The 20,455-nt window shown below is 59.9% G+C and overlaps 1 protein-coding gene across 1 annotated transcript; it reads right to left on the reverse strand.

Moving 5' to 3' along the window:
• Window positions 1-391: 391 nt before the first annotated feature.
• On the reverse strand, window positions 392-20,046 carry POLRMT (RNA polymerase mitochondrial). Its single transcript, XM_074565571.1, has 21 exons — window positions 19,944-20,046; window positions 19,016-19,111; window positions 17,689-18,359; window positions 16,716-16,846; window positions 13,678-13,864; window positions 13,045-13,194; window positions 12,712-12,879; window positions 12,193-12,363; window positions 11,225-11,464; window positions 10,216-10,995; window positions 9,573-9,695; window positions 7,531-7,653; window positions 6,383-6,562; window positions 5,560-5,646; window positions 5,138-5,251; window positions 4,406-4,455; window positions 4,023-4,121; window positions 3,612-3,684; window positions 3,057-3,139; window positions 2,522-2,592; window positions 392-1,154 (listed from the first exon to the last, which is right to left on the reverse strand). The coding sequence occupies exons 1-21, from the start codon at window positions 19,999-20,001 to the stop codon at window positions 1,105-1,107; spliced, it is 3,705 nt and encodes a 1,234-aa protein (XP_074421672.1). The 5' UTR covers window positions 20,002-20,046; the 3' UTR covers window positions 392-1,104.
• Between the last annotated feature and the right edge of the window lie 409 nt (window positions 20,047-20,455).

Below are 20,455 nucleotides of genomic sequence, written 5' to 3' on the forward strand. Positions count from 1 at the left end.
CCTGTGGGTACGGGGGTCAGCCGAGAGCCGGGGCAAACGCCCAGCTCCAGCTGCAAGATCTCCCGGCACCAGTTGCCGCAGGAGCAGCACATACAGCCCTGGAAGCTCCTGGCTAGAAACTGAAGGTCGGGGGCAGACACAGTCACCCCCTGCCAGAGCCCTGCTCCCGCTGCACCAGCCCATCAGGGCCATGGGAAAATTTTGTCTCTGTTTCTGCGACAAAAGCGTTTCCAGAGTATTACACCCCTGTGAATAACTGAAGCCCAACCAGCCGGCGAAACAGCAGCCGTCTGGGGAAACAGCAGTCCCGTCTCCCCAGGAAGATGAGGCCAGAGCCCAGGCACCTCGCAGACTTTGGCTGAAAGAGGCCGAGAAGGACACGGTTCCCATCTAGTATTTCAAAAAAAACATTTTATTTACAGTATCGTACACCTCCACCCCCCTGTTAGTGGTTTTCCTTGCCTGAGAACCAGTGAACAGAACTGAAACCAAACCCTGGAAATGAAGAGTCAGGAGCCGCAGAGGCTGCGGTGACAGCGCCCGGGAGCTGGAGCAGGGCATGGAGAGCAGCACCTGCCCCACAGCCGAGAGCTGGGGCCATGGGGGGCTCCCTGCCCCTCCAGGCAGGGACCTAACGCTCGGGGAGGTCTGAGCCCCGCTGGTGGAGAGGGATGGAGAGGGCCGGCAGCCTAGGACAGGCCCTGGCCAGGCAAGCTCTGGAGCTGGCAGCGGTGGCAGGCACATCTCCTGTGCCGGGGCGAGGGTGGAGGGGAGCCAGCCCCATCTACCATCGCCCCTTCCACCCCACACCAGAGGAATGCAGCCCTCCCCAGAGCTCGATGCCCTCTGCCCTCACCTGGGACGCAGGCAGGAACAGCAAACAGCGCAGACACCCTGTCCCCCACCGGCCCCTCGTGGCTGCCCCTGAGCTCCTGGAGGAGCCCCAGTTTGGCCCAGCGGCTGGGTGTTGGGCAGGTATCTTCTGCTGTACCCGCTTTCCCCACGAGACGCAGGACAGAGGAGCCTCGTGGGTCAGTGCCTACCACGGCCCCCGAGGCGAGCGGCAGTCCAGAGGTAGTCCAGGGCCCCGCTGGCTGCTGGGGCTCAGCTGAAGAAATAGGTGGAATCCATCACCTCCTTCAGGTTGAATTCGCCTGGGGGAAGCAAGGGAGAGGAGAGGTCAGAGGAGAGCAGGGCCAGGGCAGGGTGGAGACGGGGCACCTGCGAGAATCACAGAACGGTTCGGGTTGGAAGGGAGCTTAAAGACCATCTAGTTCCAACCCCCTGCCCTGGGCAGGGACACCTCCCACCAGCCCAGGCTGCTCCAAGCCCCGTCCAACCTGGCCTTGAACCCCTCCAGGGATGGGGCAGCCACAGCTTCTCTGGGCAACCTGGGCCAGGGGCTCACCACCCTCACAGCAAACAATTTCTTCCCGATATCCAATCTAAATCCCCCCTCCTTCAGTTTGAAACCGTTCCCCCTCGTCCTGTCATTACACTCCCTGCTCCAGAGTCCCTCCCCATCCTCCTGTAGGCCCCCTTTAGGGACTGGAAGGGGCTGGAAGGTCTCCCCGGAGCCTTCTCTTCTCCAGGCTGAACCCCCCCAGCTCTCTCAGCCTGTCCCCACAGCAGAGGGGCTCCAGCCCTCCCAGCATCTCCGGGGCCTCCTCCGGCCCTGCTCCAACAGCTCCCTGTCCTTCTTGTGCTGAGGATTCCAGAGCCGGACGCAGTGCTCCAGGTGGGGTCTCCCCAGAGCAGAGTAGAAGTTGCCCCAAGCCCTGCTTCAGCTTCCTGCAGAAAACTACTTCAGCTCAGCCCCTGCCACAGGGTGGGAGAAGGCAGCAGGGATTTAGAGGTATTCCAGGAACTGACGTCCCTCCAGATTTCTCTGGGATAGTGGTAGGAAGAGCAAGACAGAAGAGCGTAACAGCAGCAAGGCAGGGAAGGAAGAGAGGAGGACGCGGCCCCGGGGTACGAACCATCCCTGCCCTGGTTTGTGCTGCCTCTGGGGCTGCCCACGGCGGCTGCTCAACAGCGAGGGAGCACTGGCCTCTTCCGTTTCGCAAAGGCAGAACAAAGGTTGGCCAGATGGTCTGGCAGAGGCAGGGCCGAGAGATTAGGAGGAGTTAAACTAATTGCCTAAATCCCATTGCATGTATATCATCTAGATCCTGGCAATTACCACGCCGAGTGCCTCGCTCCCATCTCCAGGCAAATGCTTTGTGGTTGGAAACAGATGGGAGAGGAAAAACAAGGCAGGGGACGGGATGAGCTGGGTCAACCTGGGGAAAATCCCAGGGGCTCAGCTCCAGGGGAATGTCTTAAGGCACTGCCCCAAGGCTCTGCGGTCCAGCACAGGCAGGAAAACCTGATCCCAGGGGACAGCGTGGCCGGCCAGACCCTCACGGTGTCCAACTCCAGCCACCACATGAGCCCAGCGATTTCGGGGGCCATTCTCCACCTCACTCCCCTTGTCTCCAAACCGCTCCCGAGCTTTGCAGTTCCCATCCCGTGCTCCTACCTGTCTTGGGGACACTTGACAGCTGCTCCATCAGTTTCTTCTGCCAGAGGGCTCTAGGCTCTCTGCCGGGGCTGGATGAACCAGAAGGAAAGCAAATCAGCTCTGGGAGAAGGCGCACCTTCCTCTGCTCCCCCGTGCAGCCCCCTGCCAACAGCCTTCAGCTCTTCCAAAACACACCACACGCCCCGCAGCAGGAGCCCAGCCCCCGCTGCAGCAGCCCTAGGTGGGTGCCAAGGCATCTCCAGACCCTGCCCAGGACTGGGTCGCTCTGTGCTGCCTGGTCACACACTGGGCTGACCCAACGCGTGTCTTCGCCGCTCCTTACTGCCTCATTCACAGCGGGGGAACCCACAACACCGACATTATGGCCCACCCCAGGCCCACCGAGGGATTCAAGCCCCAAACCCTACTTCAGTTCTGCACCAAAAGGATGCAAACACCTCGTTTTTCACACGAATCCCAACCAGCTCCGGGAGTGGGAGTGGGTGCGGGTAGGAAGGAGCGTGGCGGGGGTTGGCCAGCGGGTGAGGAATACCTGCAGTACTTCTCCAGCATGAACTCGGACAGATCCTGTAGGATCTTCTCGCTGTGCAGAGCCACAAATTGCTGCCGACAGATCTGATCCAGAGAGCGACGGTGAGTTGTAGGTTAACAGGCGTTTTCCCCTCCTTCCCCTCAGCGTTTCTCAGCCAAGACAGGTCAGAGGTGAGGGGCAGGGGGAGCAGCGGGCAGGAGTGGGAAGGGGGGGCTGCCAGACAAGGGTGAAGGGAATCAGCCTGGCGAGGTGGGAAGCAGAAGCCAACCCCCATGTATCAGTCTACCGACAGGCACTGACTCTGCTGGGCGCTGTGGTTAGCGCTGATTTACGGGCACAGATTCTCCCTCACGCCCTCCTTTGATGGGTGGGAGGAGATGGGTTTATGGCACCAGGAAATCAGCTGCAACCGCCAGCAAGGACCCCAGGTTCACCTCGCCCGGGTAAATAAATCAGCCTATGGAGCAAAGCCCAGGGGAGGCAAGGGCTGGCAAGCCCCCAGAGGACAGATCAGCAAGATCCCTGCTCACAAGGGACAGAGGAGGACACTTTTACCTGGTTCATGACGTCCACGGTGAGCGCGTGAGTCCAGTAGCAATCATGGACCGAGACGAAGGTCAGACCCTGCCTGGGAGGCAGCAGAAGGTGCCATGAAGCAGAGCTGGGCGTCCCATCTCCGCAGTTCCCTACCCCCTGCAGACCCTCTTGCTGGGAGAGAAGCAGGGACCACGCGAGGAGGGGGACTCCCGGCACCGCGCCTGCAGAGACGGCTCACCCCGCCATCTCCCGCTGCCTGCCCTGCTGCCTGCCCCGCTGCCTCCGCTCAACCCTTCTCTGCCAGAAACCCCCAACACCCACCCACCAGGGACACCTCCTTCCCACATCGCGCGCCTTGCCCTGGGGTCACTCTCCCAGCAGAGAGCAAGTCCCGGGGCCAGGGAAGAGCCCTGGCTGCCCGCTCCCTACCTGAGGCAGTGCAGCGCCGTGAGCATCATGTGCGTGGAGTCCAGTGAGTGGATGAAGTTGGGTGGGAAGGCGTTCTTCTGCTTCACTGTATCGGGTTTCCTGCAGCACAGAGTGGGAGACGGGAGGAGCTGGGACCCTTCCAGGGCCAAAGATGAGAGCGCCAGAACAGTGCCAGCGCCAGCCGAGACCCGGGGTTGACGGGGGCAGCCCTGGAGGGCCACAAGGTCCTGCTGAAACACAGGGCTCCGTTCCTCCAGCTGGCTTTCTGCAGCTCAGGGGGATACCAGGAGCTTTTGGCAGGTTCCACTGATGGGAAGGCTTTGACCCCAGAGCACAGGCTGGGGACCACAGGGGCTCAGTAAAGACCGTGGTTTCATACTTACTGGTTGCTGTTGGAGTTTTTCACGCTCAAGTTCTGCATGCTGCAATTCAGCTGCAGGGAGAGAGAAAGGGGATCAGCTGCTACACGGTGCTGCCCGGCCAGCACAAGGCGCTCAGCACCACCCCGTTCTTCTGGAGAGGGGATCACGAGCTGCTCTGCTCTGGAGGAAACATCCCTGGCTGCAACAAGGCGCCCGGGCAAGGACCCTTCCAGGGCATCACAGCCACCACGGCAGCTGTCACTCCTCAGTGACACCTTGCCTGCTTCCCCTCCTGAGGATGCTGGCAGACATCCTTCACCCCTTCCCAGTGATTCACCCCTGCGAGGGCTAAGAGAAGGGCTCCTGGAGGTGAGCGGCTGCAAGGACGAGACAGGCTGGGGAAATGTGAGTCAGTGCAGCAGCGCGTGGGAGGCGAGAGCAGCGAGACTGAATCACGCGAGCCCTGAGGAAGGCTCCTCGGCGCGGGGAACGGGCCCGTGCCCCAGCTGCCTGAGTGGGACGGGAGCGGCAGAGCTTCCTCACGAGCCCACCCACACACTCCAGTCTCTGCAGGGAGCGACAAGGCTGGAGGATGTGCCTGCACGCACAGATCCTACCTGCTCTGCAGGCTCAGCCGCAGGTGATGCCAACCTGCCGGGCTTTAGCTTGCTGCCTCGAAGCCCGGCTGCCCTCTCCCTCCTCCCCACCACGGCAGAGGGAGGGGGAGTTGAGTCCCACACACCAGATACTCACCACAGTGGACCTGGTCCGATAGTAGGGCTGCACGATGGGGAGACCCAGCGGCGTGACCCACTCCACCGTCCGTCCCGACTGGGCAATGAGCTTGGCACTCTCCGTCAGCCAGTTCTTTAGCAGAGGGAAGTGGGGAAGAAAGTGTCTGGAGTTAGTATGGGCAGCTGGGTGACCCCATCCACGCCCAGCACAGGCGAGCCCGACTCCTGCCACCAAGTGTGACAGTCCAGTGCTTACAGAGGAGTTTAGCCCTCCAGCAGGCACAGTCCCACACCTCTGGGCTGGGACAGGAGGATCCTCTCTGGGCCAGGACCCAGAATAACCATCTCTCCCCATGGAACATCTCACTTCCCTGGTCTACGTACAGGTGGGCCAGGGAACAAGAAGAGGCAGAGAGAGATAAGAGGCAACAGAAACCTCACCTGGATATCTCGAGTCGCTGAGAACATCTCCTTGATGCCATTGAACACCTGCTTTACGAGGTAGTGAGATGCTTCCCACAAGTATTCCTGCACAGACCAAAGGCAGAGCGAGGGGTCAGGCAAAGAGGCAGCAAAAGAGGCGACACAAAGTGATGGGACCTAGGGTAAGCTAAAAGAGCATGTCCCTGCTCCCTGGTGCCTCAAAATTGCCTCCGTCACAGACTGTACTAAGTCTTCAGCTGTCGCAGATGACTGTGGGTTCTGACGGAGGGAGACTGAGATCAGCATTTCAGATGGCTTCTTGTCCGGGGACAGGCTGATCTCTGCGTAACGTCCCTGGACGGAGGGGAAGCTCTCGCTGCCTCACCTGGCCCAGGAATGTAACACACAGCAGAAACACTCCCAGCACCAACCTGCCACAGCAAATCACCCACTCAGCAAGGACTGTCCCATGGAGGGGGAGGCCACAGAAGAAGAATCAGGCGTCGGGAGGAGCAAGCCTCCAAGAGGTCTGCCAGAGACAAGGGCCACTTCCAGAGGGAAGAGCACAGCCACAAACCTCACTTTGCATCTGAAACACCAGCTGAGGCTGTCATGCCACCATCCCAGAAGGATGAGGAGCAGCCCCACCTGAAGAATCCCTCCCTCCCGTGCTGGCAGGCAGCTCTCCTGCTCATCCCTCTGCTCGCTGAGATTCCGTGGGGTAAGGGGAGAGAGCAAGGCAGGAGGGAAGCCCACGGGAAAGGCAGCATGGGCACCTCTCCCAGTGGGGACTGAGAGCTGAGCAAAACACTGCCGGGGGAGGCCGGGGCAGGCACGCTACCTCAGGGAACTCATCGATCTCCTTGAGACGCTTCTCCATCTGCAGCCGCCCGCCGTAGCGCGTGACACCGTACACCACCGTCATCACCGTCTGCTTCACCACCTTGCGGCTGATGAAGCCTTGCAGCACCTGGGCGATCTTCACTCCCTGTTGAGCATCCTTCTTCCGAAACTCCTCCACCTGAGGAGGAGAGCGCCCTGGGAAGTCAGCCCCACCGCGAGCCACGCTGGTCCAAGCCACCTCCACAGCTTGGGGAAAGTCAGGGGGGCCACGTGAGACCCACCCAGCTGTGGGCTGCCTGGCCTGAACGCCCAACAGAGACCCTGCGGCCCATTTTCACCAGCCCCCGTCAACAGAGATCATCTGCTGAAGGAATCAGGAGGCATCTGCACCTCACAGATAACCGTGCCCGCAGAGCCTTCCATTGCTGCCTCAGCAGAGCAGTGTCACTTGGCAGTGGGGGGGTGCCGGACATCACAAGGACACGGCACCAGGACTGCGGCTCAGGACTCAGATTCTGCTGCCTCTGCCACCCCCAGTGATAATTCTGAGCAGACCAAGCACCCTCTGCCTGCTCCTCCCGCTCTGGTGCGGGGCTGCCTGGATAAAACATGCTGAGACCTAGAAGGGAGAGCCAGGGGTTCAATGCCAGTTGACTTGAGTTTGGTAGATCTAAGCACGCTTCCCAGCAGGCTCGTTTCACATCACGTCTTGCCAGGAAAATCGAAGACTTAGCAGCAGTGCCAAGGGCTGAATCCCTTCCCCTGCCTCCTAGCCAGCTCAAACGAAGAAAATCCCATAACCTGCGGGTCAGCCAGCTGTGACCACAAGATGAGGTCTGCTCTCTTCCACCTCCCTACTCTACTTCTCCCAGACTCCATTCAGGAGAAGTGAGGACAGCAGAAATCCCAGTGGATTTCTCACAGCTACCTCTGTCGGGACAGATCTCCAGCCGGATCCCCACTGCAGCTGCTGCAGTGGTTCCCGTTCAGGGAGGGAGAGTCTCTGCCTGTGAGCAGCTCATGCTTTCCCAGCCCTCTGTACGCTGGTCTTATCTCAACCTCCCTCCTTGGCAGCTGTGCAACACAGCGTCAAGAGGTAGAGGCAGGTCCAAGAGGACACCTCCCCGTGTCCCCGCTGTGCCTCACCTGCTGAGCCACCACGCTGTAGACATCCTGGGGGACATTGCAGGGCATCAGATTGACGGAGATGGCACCAATAAGGTCCCGGCCAAGAGCTGCGTAGTGCTGCAGACCATTGCAAGAGCCGTCCTGCACGTGGGAAGAGAGCAGGGTGGAAACAAGGTGTGAGCATATGGATGGAGCCGTGCTCACCAGCACAGATACACTTGGCTCAGAAGATTAGTGCCATTTTGCCTCGCATCTCTTCAGACAGGTTTGCAGCTGATCTCCCAGGGCCACACCAGTTTCGGCTTTCCTTCTAGCCAGTTTTCCTGTCTGGGTCTCCGCACTAATTACTGGTTTGAAAAAAAAGGAAAACCTCACATCACACTGGCCCCTCCATGAATTTTCACAGACACCAGCGCTCTGTGGAAACACTGAAAACCAGACAATTTGGAAAACAACAAATCTGCCTGGGATGATAAAAGAAGCCCCAAGAGCCGGCACTCAAAACAACCTCGGAAAACCCAGGAGCAGGATCAGAGCCAGGCCAAGCCAAAGAGCTCTCAGCAAGCCACAACCGACTGCAAGGCTCCAGCTAGCCGTGCTGCCTCTGCTCCGCGGCGAGGAAAACATCCTTCTGACAGAAACCAGCTCCGGCCCGGCCCTTCCCAGAGCTGCAGTTACAGAGACACGCCGACCGATCTGTCGCAGCAGCTGCCCTGACAGCCCTCCTGGGACCGAGATGGGCAGGACCTGAACGATGGCATGAGAAGGTCCTGCTGTTCTCCAAACAGCACCAGCAGAAACGCTTCTCACAGAAGACGTGCTGCTGCTTTGGACCGTCCCTGCTCCTCCTGCGCCTGGGCCCTGCCTGGCCAAAGGCAGCCTGCAGCTGCCGGCAGGATCAGCCCTCCTCTCCCCTCCCCTCCTCCCCACAGCCTGCAGTGCAGCAAGTTGAGAATTGACAGGGCTCCGGCAGCCCCGCCGCGGCAGAAGAGCTGCCTCTATTAACCAGGCGCTGATGACTCAGGTGGAAAGAGAACTCGGGTGCCCTCCAGAAGTCGTCCTTGCTCGAATTTCATTAACAGCACCCTCCACACACCCCCAGCTGCTCTCTTGATCTTCTGTTCTTATAACAATATCAATTTAGATGGCCTCATACATATTCCAGACCATCGCTACTAGCAGAATACATCCCTGTTCTTCCCCCCACCCTCCCCACTTCATTAGGGCCATCTGATCTTCTAATGAGATAAATGAGCAAACCCCTCTCACCAGGAAAACAATTAATCATTGTCTCCCGTGCAGCACGGGGATTTATCAGCGCAGACAGATAGCTGGCTGGGCACCGGCTGCAGAGAGCGCTGCAGATCTGCCGGGACACCGCAGGGAGAAGGGCTGGAACGGCTGCCTGGCTCCTCTCTCCGTCCAGGAAGGACAGATGCCATCAGAGAGCCAAGAAGCAGATCGAGCAGGGACAGGACACGTGGTGAATGACAGCCACGTCACTGAATGCAGGCTACAGATCAGCTCTGTCCCCCTGCGCTTCCTTAGAGGTCCAGACCTCTCATCTTTTGCCCCTGCAGAGCTGCTTGGCTCTGGCCTCAGAACAAGAGCGGAGCAAAGGCCCCCGAAGCCTCAGCACAACCCCGAGCACTTCAGATGAGCAGGTGCTGCCACGCACCCACGCCACGTCCCACCCAGCCGGAGTCGGGCTGATTTCAAGTCCTGATCCCGCAGCCGGAGAAGGTAAGACTGGCCCGGCTCTCACCCTGCCGGCAGCTGACGGCGATCTCCCAGACAGGCTCTGCTCCAGCCAAAGGAAGCAAAGCAGCACTTAACTGTTCTGGCTCATTAATGGCTGCACGCAGCAGCAAATTACTGGAGTTCTCAAGCCAAGATGCCTGTAGACTGCACTCCCATTCTTAAGAAAGCCTGGCCACGTGGTGTAGTAAAGATCCATGCAGCGTTGGAGACATGGATGCTTCTGCCCTGAGCTTTCTGCCCTGCGTCTCCTGCTCCCCCTGCTCAGCCGCACGGGCCACGCGGGTACGTTGGGCTCCTACCTGGTGAACCGGGAAGTGTGAGATGTAGGCTGCCGGATCCGGGGACCGCGAGGCTTTGGCGATTTCCATACAGCACGCCAAGGCTTGCCAGGGCTCATCGGTGTTCATCCACCACTTCCTGCCCTGGGAACAGGGAAGCACAGGCTGGCAGGAGCAGGCAGTGCTCTTGTGGCACCCCAAAGCAAAGGCAGGAGCCCCTGCGCTCCCGGGATATACTGGGCAAGGCACCTCCTCCCACCACACCTCCATTTCCCTAATTTTTCGTTGTGTTTTCACATAGAAGTGCGTTATTTAGGAAACCCTGCAATGCTTTTTTTCCCCTTTTTCCTCTCAAAGTGTTCTTTCAAAATGTTTTTGTTTCAAAATCAATCTGATATCCATTTGATTTTACTTTCTAGAAGCTACGCCAAGTGAGAGGAACGGTGAAGTCTCCTCTGAAATTCACGACAACTTTGATCCCTTTTTTTCCTTAGCATATTTGAGTCCCGTTTGGACTCAAACACAGAGGAACTTCCCTGCTTTTCAGTTCGGTCATTAAAGGGGAACCTCCCCTTGCTGCAGGCTCCCAGAGCCCCCTCGGTTCAGGGTCCCACCATTCCGCCCCAAGAGCCAGCAGAGCCCTGGCCAGCTGCCCCCCACCTACCGTCAGCGGGTGGTCGGCTGAGTCCAGGATCTCCTCCATGATTTCATTGGCATACTCCAGCCGCTCCTGCAAAGCGTTCTTCTTCTTCAGCCCCGTGAGGTTAATGAGGTGGATCTTCAGCCAGTCGAGGCCCTTGGGCCCCAGTGGCTTCCCCTCTGCGAAGAGCAGGATGGCCCGCGTGACATCGTTACCGAGGTGGTTGAAATAAGGCGGGCAAGGGTAAGTCCTGCCTCGGAAGTCCATGTTGTGAGGAAACCAGAACACTTTGTCCCTGACATAGTTGGCGATGGAGAGCTTATAGAGTGCATCCATGCGCAAGCTGTGCATTTCAGCTGCCTTCTTCTTGCACAACAACAACTCGTGCTTCTGGGACTTGTTGCAGGTAGAGGAATTGCCGGAAGGGGCAGGAGGCCTGGGGGCCTCCGAGATGGGCGGTGGGATGTCCAGCTTCTCATTGCCTTTATCATTGAAGATGGATATGATGATATCCAGCACTGGCTGGTTAATTTTCCAGGCGCAGTTGCCCAGCTGGTTCAGGGCATCCAGCACGGGGTGGAGGTTCACCGGAGGGCACTGCTCCAGGAGCAGCTGGTGTTGGATGGCCCCATCCACAAAGCGCATCAACTTGGTGTCATTCAGGACAAAGGCACCAAAATGGGGAGAGGTCCAGGGCACCGGGGGGCACAGCATAGGTATGGCGGAGGAGTTAAAGGTCAGCAAGGTCTCCGCAGCATCTGACACAATCTGGGAGAAAATGGGATGGGGCTTTATCAGCCCAACCTGGAGAGGAGAAGGTAGAGGATTAGGGCTGGTGTCTGGAAGAGCATGTGGTCAATCAGCCATTAACGCTGGGTCACGCTGGGTACTGACACTGTCCTCACAGAACCAGAGGCTCCTCTAAGTGTCCCTGAGCAGGAAAGGCAGCAGGGAGGGAAAACGGCCTTGCAAAGGCCCAGTTCCGATGCAGAGGTGACCTGCACAGTCCCAGAGTACCCGGGACACGGCTCACCTGCCAGCTGCTGCGGAAGGAGTAGATGTGGTAGAGGACGGGGATAAGCTTGGGCTCCAGGCGGGGATTGAGGATGTTCCTGGGCACCTTGACAGCCTGCACCAGGAGTTCCAGCATGTGCATGCCCAGGCGCATGATGAGCATGTATGGCCAGCTGCAGTCCTTCAAGTTCAGGGAAGGCCCAAAGCCAGCTTCTGCCACCAGTTTCTCCCAATATTCCCGTGGCAAGTACTTGTCAGGCTGGGAGGTGGAAGGAGAAAATCGGGTCAGCTGGAGGGGCCAGCCGTGCTGTTCCCAGGAGGTTTGCTGGATGGGATCTATGTCCCTGGAACAGGGCACTGAGAAGGAACCTCCTGTCTCTGTGTCCCTGTGAGGTCCTCCCCGACAAGGCTATTTGGGGAAGGACACGGCAGGGACAAGCCCACCAGCGATAACCTGCGTCTGCTGCATGTCAGGACAGTGGTGCTGCGAAGCCCTTCCTCTCGCCGCCTCCCTGAGCTGACACCTTGTCCCCACACCATCCTGACCCTCCCTCCCAAACTGCAGATCTGCCTCCCCGGCCGCGCCACACAGCTCTGAACGACCTGTGCATCCAGCCCTCGAGCTGCCCAAACTGGTGGCCTTGGCCCCTTTCTCTCCCGGCCTGCAGAGTGCACCCTCCTCAAGCCCCAGAGCTCCCCTGCGTGGGGTGCCTGGCTCCAAGGGATCAACTCTGCCGATTTAAAACCTTCAGGTTCAAAAATACCCACTGCTATGCCAGAACCCACCTGCCTGCCGCCATGGGGCAAGGGGCCTGCCCAGTGCTAGATGGGGCCTTACTGGAGCTTCTGGTGGCCTCTGCAGCAGCAGGTTCCCAGAACCTGGACCTTGTGCTTGCGAGGAGTTGGGCAAACTGCCTCGCCCTGTCTCCGCTCTGCTGCTCCGTGACCCGCAGGCCCCAGGACCCCCCTCTCCCAGGCGTTACCTACCTGGCTGTCCTTTGCCAGCAGGTGGATGTAGTTCTTATAGACCTCCTGCACCTTCTCCAGCTGGCCGCTGCGCAGCTTCCTCTGGGTGATGTATCTGTTGTAGACTTTGGAGCCCAGCTCCCTGGCCAAGACAGCCAGGGATTCTCCTTGTGGAGAGAGGGTGTTGAGGATCTGAGAAAGGGGAAGGCAAAGAGGGTCTTAAGGAGGGAGGAACAGAAAGACGGAGCAGAGAGACAAAGCTGGAGTTAAAGCCCCTGCGTAGGGAGCACAGAAAGGTGCTGATTCCCGTGACGCTGAGCAGATGATGAGGAAGGAAACATGGCCAGGACAGAGCAGGGGCTTCCCTGGCTGCTCAGCACAGGGAGCAGACAAAGCTTGCACCTGACAACCTGGGCAAACTTGGGAGGCTCATGTTCCGATTCTGTGGGGCCCAGTGGGACACGAATGCTTTGTGGCAGCTCTGCGGCCATAAGGGCAGCCCCGTTTGCGCGGCTCTGAGAGGGCAGGGCAGGGTCCTACCTGCAGCATGATGCCCACGTACTCCTCATCCGGCATCAGGCACAGGTAAGGATAAAGAATGTTGTACCCCGATGCCGTCTTGAGCTCGGACATGCTGTGCTTCGACTTCTGCAGGGCCTGGAGGATGGAATCGTGCCAGCGGGAACGAAGGGTGTCCAGTAGTTTGCGCTGTGCAGAAATGGAAGCAAGACAGTAACGCTGTGGTGAGTGTGTCACCAAAGAGCTGTCCCCCTCTTTAGGCCACCGACCCCCTGCATCTCTCCCACAGGTCCTTAGAGCTGAACTGCCCTCCTCCCCTCCAGACACGCAGCCCGCAGACGCCCTGAGCTTTACCGCTTTAAGGGCTTGTGGGGTCAGAGGTTTGGTGGCCTCCACTGACTCGATGGTTACGGTGTTATCCAGCTCCATCTCCAGCTGCTGCTGAAAGCGCTCCTGCAACTCCTGCATGGAGAAATCCAGCTTGGGGTACGACATCATCTTCTCCTGCAACAGAAGTGAGGCAGTAAATGCCAAAAGCCAGCAGAAGACAAGACACACTCATTTTCCCAACTTCCCTGCAAGAGGCATAAGGTATGAGTCCTGGCTGAAGGCACCTTTCTGGGACCTCCAAGTCCAGAGGCCTGATGTCTTCTGGCTAGCAAACCCCAGGGAGTCTGGAGTAAGAGGCCTCTCTAGAGGCTGCTCCGTTCCTGTGTCACGGTCAAGCATCCCGCCTGAGCACCCCCTCCAGCGTACGAAGGTCACCTCCAGCTGCCCCTGCCAGCCCTTGGTTTCCCTGTTCCTCTGTAAGGCTGTTGGTAAGGCTATCCACTCGATGATTGGTGTGGGCTATTGAGCAGAGATCGGGCTAAAATGTTCTTCCCCTATTACAGTCCTGGGCTGGACGTGAGGACACCTGTGAAGACCATTTGGCCAGTTCCAACACCTCCCCGAGCTGCAGAGACATCCCTGAGCTCTGCGGCTTACTTTGGAGTAGAAGTCCGGGAGCAGAGAAGACTTGCAGGTCTGGGGGTTGGGTGGAGGGGGCAGCTGGTAGTTGGGCTCGATAGTCCTGATGGCCCTCAGCACCTCCTCCTTCTCATCTTCCTCAAACAGGCACTTTTGGAAAAGCTCATCCACGTGGAAGCCATCGTTCTTCATCTGCTGCACACATCTGAGGAGGGACAGATAAGACAGGCTTAATCTTTCCCAGGGGACTGTGCGTCTTGTACAGAAATCAGCACATAACGAGGCACGGAACAAAGTTTTTAAACAGAAGCATGGAGAAGAGGAGACAGATTGGGGGTGACCCTTTTGAGGATCCAAGAGCCTTGACTGTATCAGGCTTTTCCTTCCTCACTTGTGCCCTCAGCAGCATCACCCCGGACCCACGTGAGACACGGCACAGGACAAAGAGCCACTCCTGACAAATCCCTGGCAGCCACAAAAGCAAAACCCTCTCCCGAAGCAGGGCCTGGGGGCTGGCACCCACCAAGAATCAGCTCTGAGCGCAGAGCAGGAGATGGATACACAGCTCCAGGCTGTTCCAGCGGTGCCACCCACCACGCCAGTGGCTCCCAGCACCCTTCCTCTGTGCCACCCTTCATGCAAGGACAGCTGTAGGAGGGTGCAACCTCTCACGCTCGTTGGAAAGGCTCTGATAGCCCTGCGGAGCAGGATTTACCCCACGCACTTGCCCTGGATGCTTCTTCCCTTCTGCATGGTCCTCAGAGCATGCTTCATGCAGCGACCGCTGCAAGCCTTGCGGCAACTTGTGCCTGACCGAGCCGATGTCTGCCCAGCCCCGGACAGGGGAAGAATGGTGCAGAAATGGGTATAACTGGGAAACCCACAGAAGGCAGATGCCTCAGTCTTCCAAAAGCACGACTGCCGGGCAGCCTGGCAGCAGGACGCTGTCATACGGGAGCGCACGGGCTCTCCCTGCCCTCCGCAAGCAGCCAGGAACCAGCTCTTGGGGCTGCAGGAGCTGCTGGGGTGGGAGCTGCCTCCAGAGCACAGCTTGTCCCCACAAGGTCACCCGCCTCAGGTTACAGTGATCAATTCTCCACCCCTCCAACCCGCACCTCTGCTGAGCAGGCGGCTTTCACCGTCACTCGGGTGGGGAGGCTGAGCCCCGCTGCTGCCGCTGTGAGACAGCAGAAGGATGCGGGTTCCTTCACCCTCAGGTAACCCTGCTCTCCCCTCCAGCCTGAGCCAGCAGAAGGGAACCCGCAGCGCTGGCCACAGCTTGGGCGAAGGGGCAGGGGGCTGTGGTTCCTGCACCGAGCCCAGGAGCCAGGGCACGGGAGCACAGCTCGCATGGCTGCAGCAGGAACAGCCTGAGCGCCAGGAGCGGCCGCAGCCCCTGCGAGGAAGCTCTCTTCCCTGCAGCCCCCATTGCTGCTGGGGAGCAGAACCCCCTGCATGCACCAACACCTCCCGCTCCCCAGCCCCACAGAGGATGCCGTGGGACCGTGTCCTCCTGGCTCTGCCACGCTGGAGCCGGGATCGGAGCACAGCAGAGCCCAGAGCCCCACCTGCCGACTGGCCGAGCCTGTGCTGGGTGACACTGGAGGGGGGACAGGCAGAGCCGGGTGACAGCGGCCCCAGCCCAGGCCCCCACCAGCCACAGAAAGCTACACGGGCAGGAGGGAGCCCCGGCAGCCTTGGGAAAGCATTAAGAGCCCAAGAGGTAACAAACAGCACCCTGAGCCACAACTGCAAAGGGCGGGATCCACGAATCCAGCTGCTGCGTGTGCCCCAGCCGCATTTTGGCAGGTTTGGGAGCAGGCAGGAGCTTTGGCGATGAACAGCTCTATGTCTCTGCAGAGCCACTCTTCCCCAAAACTACCTCACAGCAGCCCAGCTAAAACAAGCAACTCCCTCCTTACGCCCTCAAAGGGACCCTGTAAGTCTGGGAGCAGAGCAAGAAACAGCCCTGATTTCAGGTGTTCTCAGCATTCCAGGCCATGCCGCTGCCACGTCCGAGCCGAGAGAGCACATTTAGAAGAGGAAGGGAAACAAGAGCTCGTACCCCACACACCACACCAGCAGAGACGGTTGTGGGGAAACACACACACGCCCTGGCGAGGCTTGGGGCTGGCAAATCCGTGCAGGTGTGCTATAAACATCTGCCCATAGCCAGCCCTATGGGTGCGCTGCTGTACTGACGCAACACCCACACACCCTGGCAGGAAAGCCAGCGCCAGTCACTTGGAAATCACCTGACTGGAAGACATTCACTCAGAGGCATCTAGAACTCGTTAGCCAGCCAAGGGACGCACAGTGATAAATCCCTGAACCACCCAAGGGTGTTTGTGCAGCATTAGGAGATCACCAGAAAGCGTTCTCCATGCTCTGCCAAGGCAGCTGGCTGTGCCCAAGCGCTGCCCCTAGATTCACCCTGCCGGGATTTCGGAGCCCTCCTTCAGCTCCTCGCTTTGGGCCCGACATTTATTTTGCCCATTACGCTCCACAAAATCCATCTGAATCTCCTGATCACCCTCCTCCAGAGAGCTAGCACCCTGCAAAAAACCAGCTGTTTGGCAACTCCTGGAGGTGCTGTACAAACGAATGGAGAAGCCATGCCTACTGGGCAGCGACGGAGGGGCCAGTGGGGGAGGGATGCCCGGGATGGGCGCAGAACCAAGGAGTACCTGCCTGAAGAGAGGCTGCTCCCAACCCAGGGAGCTGCTCTGCAAACCCTGGGGGGAGCAGACATAGCTCTGGCCAGAAGCAAGGTTGTTCTCGCCTCCTACACCTTCTTTCCCTGCAAGATCTCACACAAAACTCCCTAGCAGCTGGGGGTGGCACATAGGGCCCGCTGTGGGAGCTCTGCCCGCCCCTAAATCTGGCCACGAGAAGTGGGTCAGAGCATCTAGACATGCACGCAGCGGGGGCAGGTCTTCCCGACCCCGGGCCAGTGCATCTCCTCCCCAGAGCGAGCTCCCAGCTCTCCCAGTGCAGTGGAACGGCAGGCTGTGGAGATGCTGCCCAGGGTCCCTGTGGCATGTGAAGTGCGTTACCTCCAGATGCTTTTGGTGGACGACTGGATCCGGCCCATGCACTCCAGTGCTGCTGCGTAAGAGTCCAGGCTGGGCCGGAGGCCGACAGACTCCAGCATGGAAAAGAGCCGGTTGATACGTTGCAAGCGGCCCTGTGGATGAGAAGGGAAGGGGCTGTGGGCACAGACAACAGCACAGAATCACAGAATGGTCGGGGTTGGAAGGGACCTCTGGAGACCATCTCCTCCAACCCCCGGCCACAGCAGGGTCACCCACAGCAGGTGGCACAGGAACGCGTCCAGGCGGGGTTGGAATGTCTCCAGAGACGGAGACTCCCCCACCTCTCTGGGCAGCCTGTGCCAGGGCTCTGCCACCCTCACAGCAAAGAAGTTCCTCCTCGTCTTGAGATGGAACTTCCCATGGGCAAGTTTGTGCCCGTTACCCCTTGTCCTGTCCCCGGGCACCACTGAGAAGAGCCTGGCCCCATCCTCCTGACACCCCCCCTTTCAGTATTTATCAGCGTTGATAAGATCCCCCTCAGGCGTCTTTTTTCCAGACTGAAGAGCCCCAAATCCCTCAGCCTTTCCTCATCAGAGAGGTGTTCCAGTGCCCTCAGCATCTTGGCAGCCCTTTGCAGTCCCCTCTCCAGCAGTTCCCTGTCCTTCTTCAACCAGCCCCAAATCACAGCTTCACACCCCTCTGCTCCTGTTCAACTTTAGCCATGTCTATCCTGCCTCATCCCCTTCTTCCCCTCAAAGCCACCTCAGAGGGATCAGTGGCCTGATTCAGTGGCCTTCTACCAGCTCTGTCCCTCTCAGCAGAAGCCAAGCCCTCAACGAACACCTGCTGAAGGCAGATGTGGCAAACACAGATAAAATCGTGACCGCTGCTTCTACGACCACGGGGCTTCTCCTCCTGAGACAGCCCTGCTCTGCCCCTCAGCCACCCAGAAAACCTGTCAAGCAGACCAAGGCAGCAGCCCACAGCTCGGTACCTTTCTTGCCCAGCTACGCATCACGATGTTGTACGCATTGACGTTCAAAAGCCTTCTCTTCACAGGGGAGCCGTGGTACAAGAGAAGGAACCTCTCAGCCTCCTCTGGCTGCTGCAAGAAGAGGAAGCATTCGAGGTTGGACTGGATGGTCTGCTGCAGGATCTTGTGCTGGCTGCTGTCCTTGTCCTCCAGCACCGTCCGAGGCCTCTGTGCCTTCGCACCCTCCTTCACTGCCACCACCCTGGGCTTGCCGTGGGCAGAGACATGGTGGGAGCCATCGTGGCTCTTGCTCCAGGGAGCGGCCACTTTAGCCTTTGGCTTCTTCAGGCTTTTCTTGGCTTTGGCTTTAGCTTTTGCCTTCACCTTGCCCTTTGGCTTGGCCTTGATCTGTCCCTCCAGAGCCAGCTGGGAGGCAGCGATGGATAATTTCCGCTCCACCTTCAGCTGCCGGATGTACATCTCCTTCTTCAACTTCTCGACCCAGCTGCTGGGCCGGGCCGGGCTCTCTCCCCTTGCCCTGGGAGCAGGCTGCTCCTCCACGGGGCCAGGAGCCACCACTTTCTGCAGCGGGTGCTGGTACTTGTCATTCCCCAGCGGGGCCAGCTCCACTTTGTTGACTGTCACCTCCGGGACATTACTGGCTTGGAGCTGCTTCACTCGAGCTTTCAGCACTGCCGGGAAACACACAGACAGGGAGAGGTGAAGGGATGCAAAGCACAGCAGAAGGTTGTGTCCCACCCCAGGGCCTCGCATCAGGGAGCGCCCAGTAACAGGCTCAGGAAAAGAGGAAACACTTCTTCCCTCCTCGGCCAGCTCTCCTCCCAGCAACCAGCTGCTTTGACCATTGCCTTTCTGGGATCCACCCGTACACTGTGCCCCACTCCCCAAATCCCAACAATGGCACCACAAGGGAAAAAGCACCAGCTCACGCTTGTCTAACCTGCTGCCCGGTCACTTCATTGGGCCTCTCTCCAAGGACCTCGTGCCCTCAGCTCACCTGGGCAGAGAGCCCAAAGCCAGAGCATGTTCCAGGTCAGTCTGCAGAGCCCTGGAGGGACTCTTCTACCCTCCCTTAGGACCACTCTTGTGTTTTAGGGCAACTCAGCACTCCCTGTAGGGCGGGCCTTCAGTTCCTTAAGACAGAACAGAACTTGTTCGGGGAGGACAGCAAGTCCATGGGAAGCCCCACATCCTTGCCCAGGCTACAACTATTTACAGTCCCAAATATCTTCTTTATGGCTACACAGAATGGGGAGACTCCGAGAAAACATCCCAGGAGACTGATCAAGGGAAAGCCTTGCAGCCCTCCCAGTTCTGCCCGACTCACCTTCCAGCAGCTCCGTCCTCTCGCAGACACCATTTCTCCTCGCCTTCTCCTTGGCGCTGGCAGAGGAGTAGCTCCTGAGAACACTCCATGGGATCCCTGCAGCGGAAAGACACAAAGACTGGGAGATCAGAGGCTGCTTCACCCCTTACACCCGCTCACTGCCCCACAGCCCTGCCCCGTGCGATGGCTGGGCCCCAGAGGTGAGAAGGTGAGCGGCGGTTCTCAGCTCAGCTTGCAGGTCCCAGCAACCTCAGAGAAGGGACACTGAAGGCGAGTGGGCAGCTCTATGCCAGCAAGTGACAGGGACAGGGACACCCCCTTTGCTCCCTGGCTCTAATCTCTGAGGGGGAACATGACTGCAGGGACACCACAAACCCCAGCGCTGTTGCTCGGGGTGACAGGACCCCCAGAACAAGCAAACTCGATCCCACAGCGTGGAGACAGGACCCCAGAGACCCCCAGTTCCACCTTTAGAGAAGGACAATGCCCCAGGACACCCACAGCCCCATCTCTGCCCCTGAGGGGTGGGTTGGACCCTCACAGTCCCCAGCTCTGCCCCAGGGGAGGGCTCGGGACGCCGGGGATCCCCGGCTCTGTCCTGGGGGGATGCTCTGTCCCACAGGGAACCCTCAGCTCCAGCCCCGTCCCCACGGTCGGGGTCAGGCCTCCAGGACCCCACAGCCCCGGCTCCGTCCCGGGGGGTGAGGAGCAGGACCGCAGGGACCCCCTGCTCCACTGCCCGGCCCACCCGCGGGCCGCCCTCCCCGGCCCCAGCCCACCCCGGGGCCGCCCACCCCCAGGCCGCCCGCCCCGTTCCCCCGTACCCGGCCCATCTCCGCGCCGCCCGCCCCGTCCCCGCTGCCCGGGCAGCCCTCCCCGTCCCCCCGGTACTCGGCCCAACCCCGGGCCGCTCGCTCCGTCCCCTCACCGGCGCCCCGCAGCCGGGCCGGGCCCAGCAGCGCCGCCCGCAGCCGCAGCACCGACATGCCCCCGCTCTAGGCCGCCATGCCGCGCCGCGCCGCGCCCTCTGCGCAGGCGCCGCGCGGTGCAGGCCGGGAGCGGGAGTCCCCCACCGCGCCGCGCCGGACTACAACTCCCATCATGCACCTCGGCCGCGCCACGCGCCCCCTGGCGGACACAGCCGCCCCGACGGGACGGGAAGGGAACGGAGGGACGCGGCCGCGGGGGGACGACGACACCGACACGGCGCGGGGCACACGGACGGCACCGCGGCGGGTAGGGAGGGACACGGGACTGCCCCACGTTCCTCCCGGCCCCGGTGCGCCCCGGGCCGGGCCGCAGACGGACACCAAGCCCCGGGCCCATGGCAGCCCCGCGTGGCCCCCGAGGGTCCCGTCCCCTGCCCGCCCCCCCGCGGGAGCCGGTGAGGCCCGGACCGGGCGTTACCCCCCGACCAGGCGCCCGGCGAGGCCAGACAAG

Source organism: Larus michahellis, chromosome 23, assembly GCF_964199755.1.
Source record: "Larus michahellis chromosome 23, bLarMic1.1, whole genome shotgun sequence".
In the NCBI taxonomy this organism is placed as follows: Eukaryota; Metazoa; Chordata; class Aves; order Charadriiformes; family Laridae; genus Larus; species Larus michahellis.

What these genes read in the sequence shown, in the direction of transcription:
- POLRMT (XM_074565571.1), bottom strand. Translation starts at nt 20,001, where the DNA reads ATGTCGGTGCTGCGGCTGCGGGCGGCGCTGCTGGGCCCGGCCCGGCTG. An exon ending in AGATCGATGAGTTCCCTGAG is followed by an intron (nt 5,647 to 6,382) that starts GTAGCGTGCCTG and finishes TGGTCTGTGCAG; the next exon opens with GAATACTTGTGGGAAGCATC. An exon ending in CCGTGGACGTCATGAACCAG is followed by an intron (nt 3,140 to 3,611) that starts GTAAAAGTGTCC and finishes TCTCTGGATCAG; the next exon opens with ATCTGTCGGCAGCAATTTGT.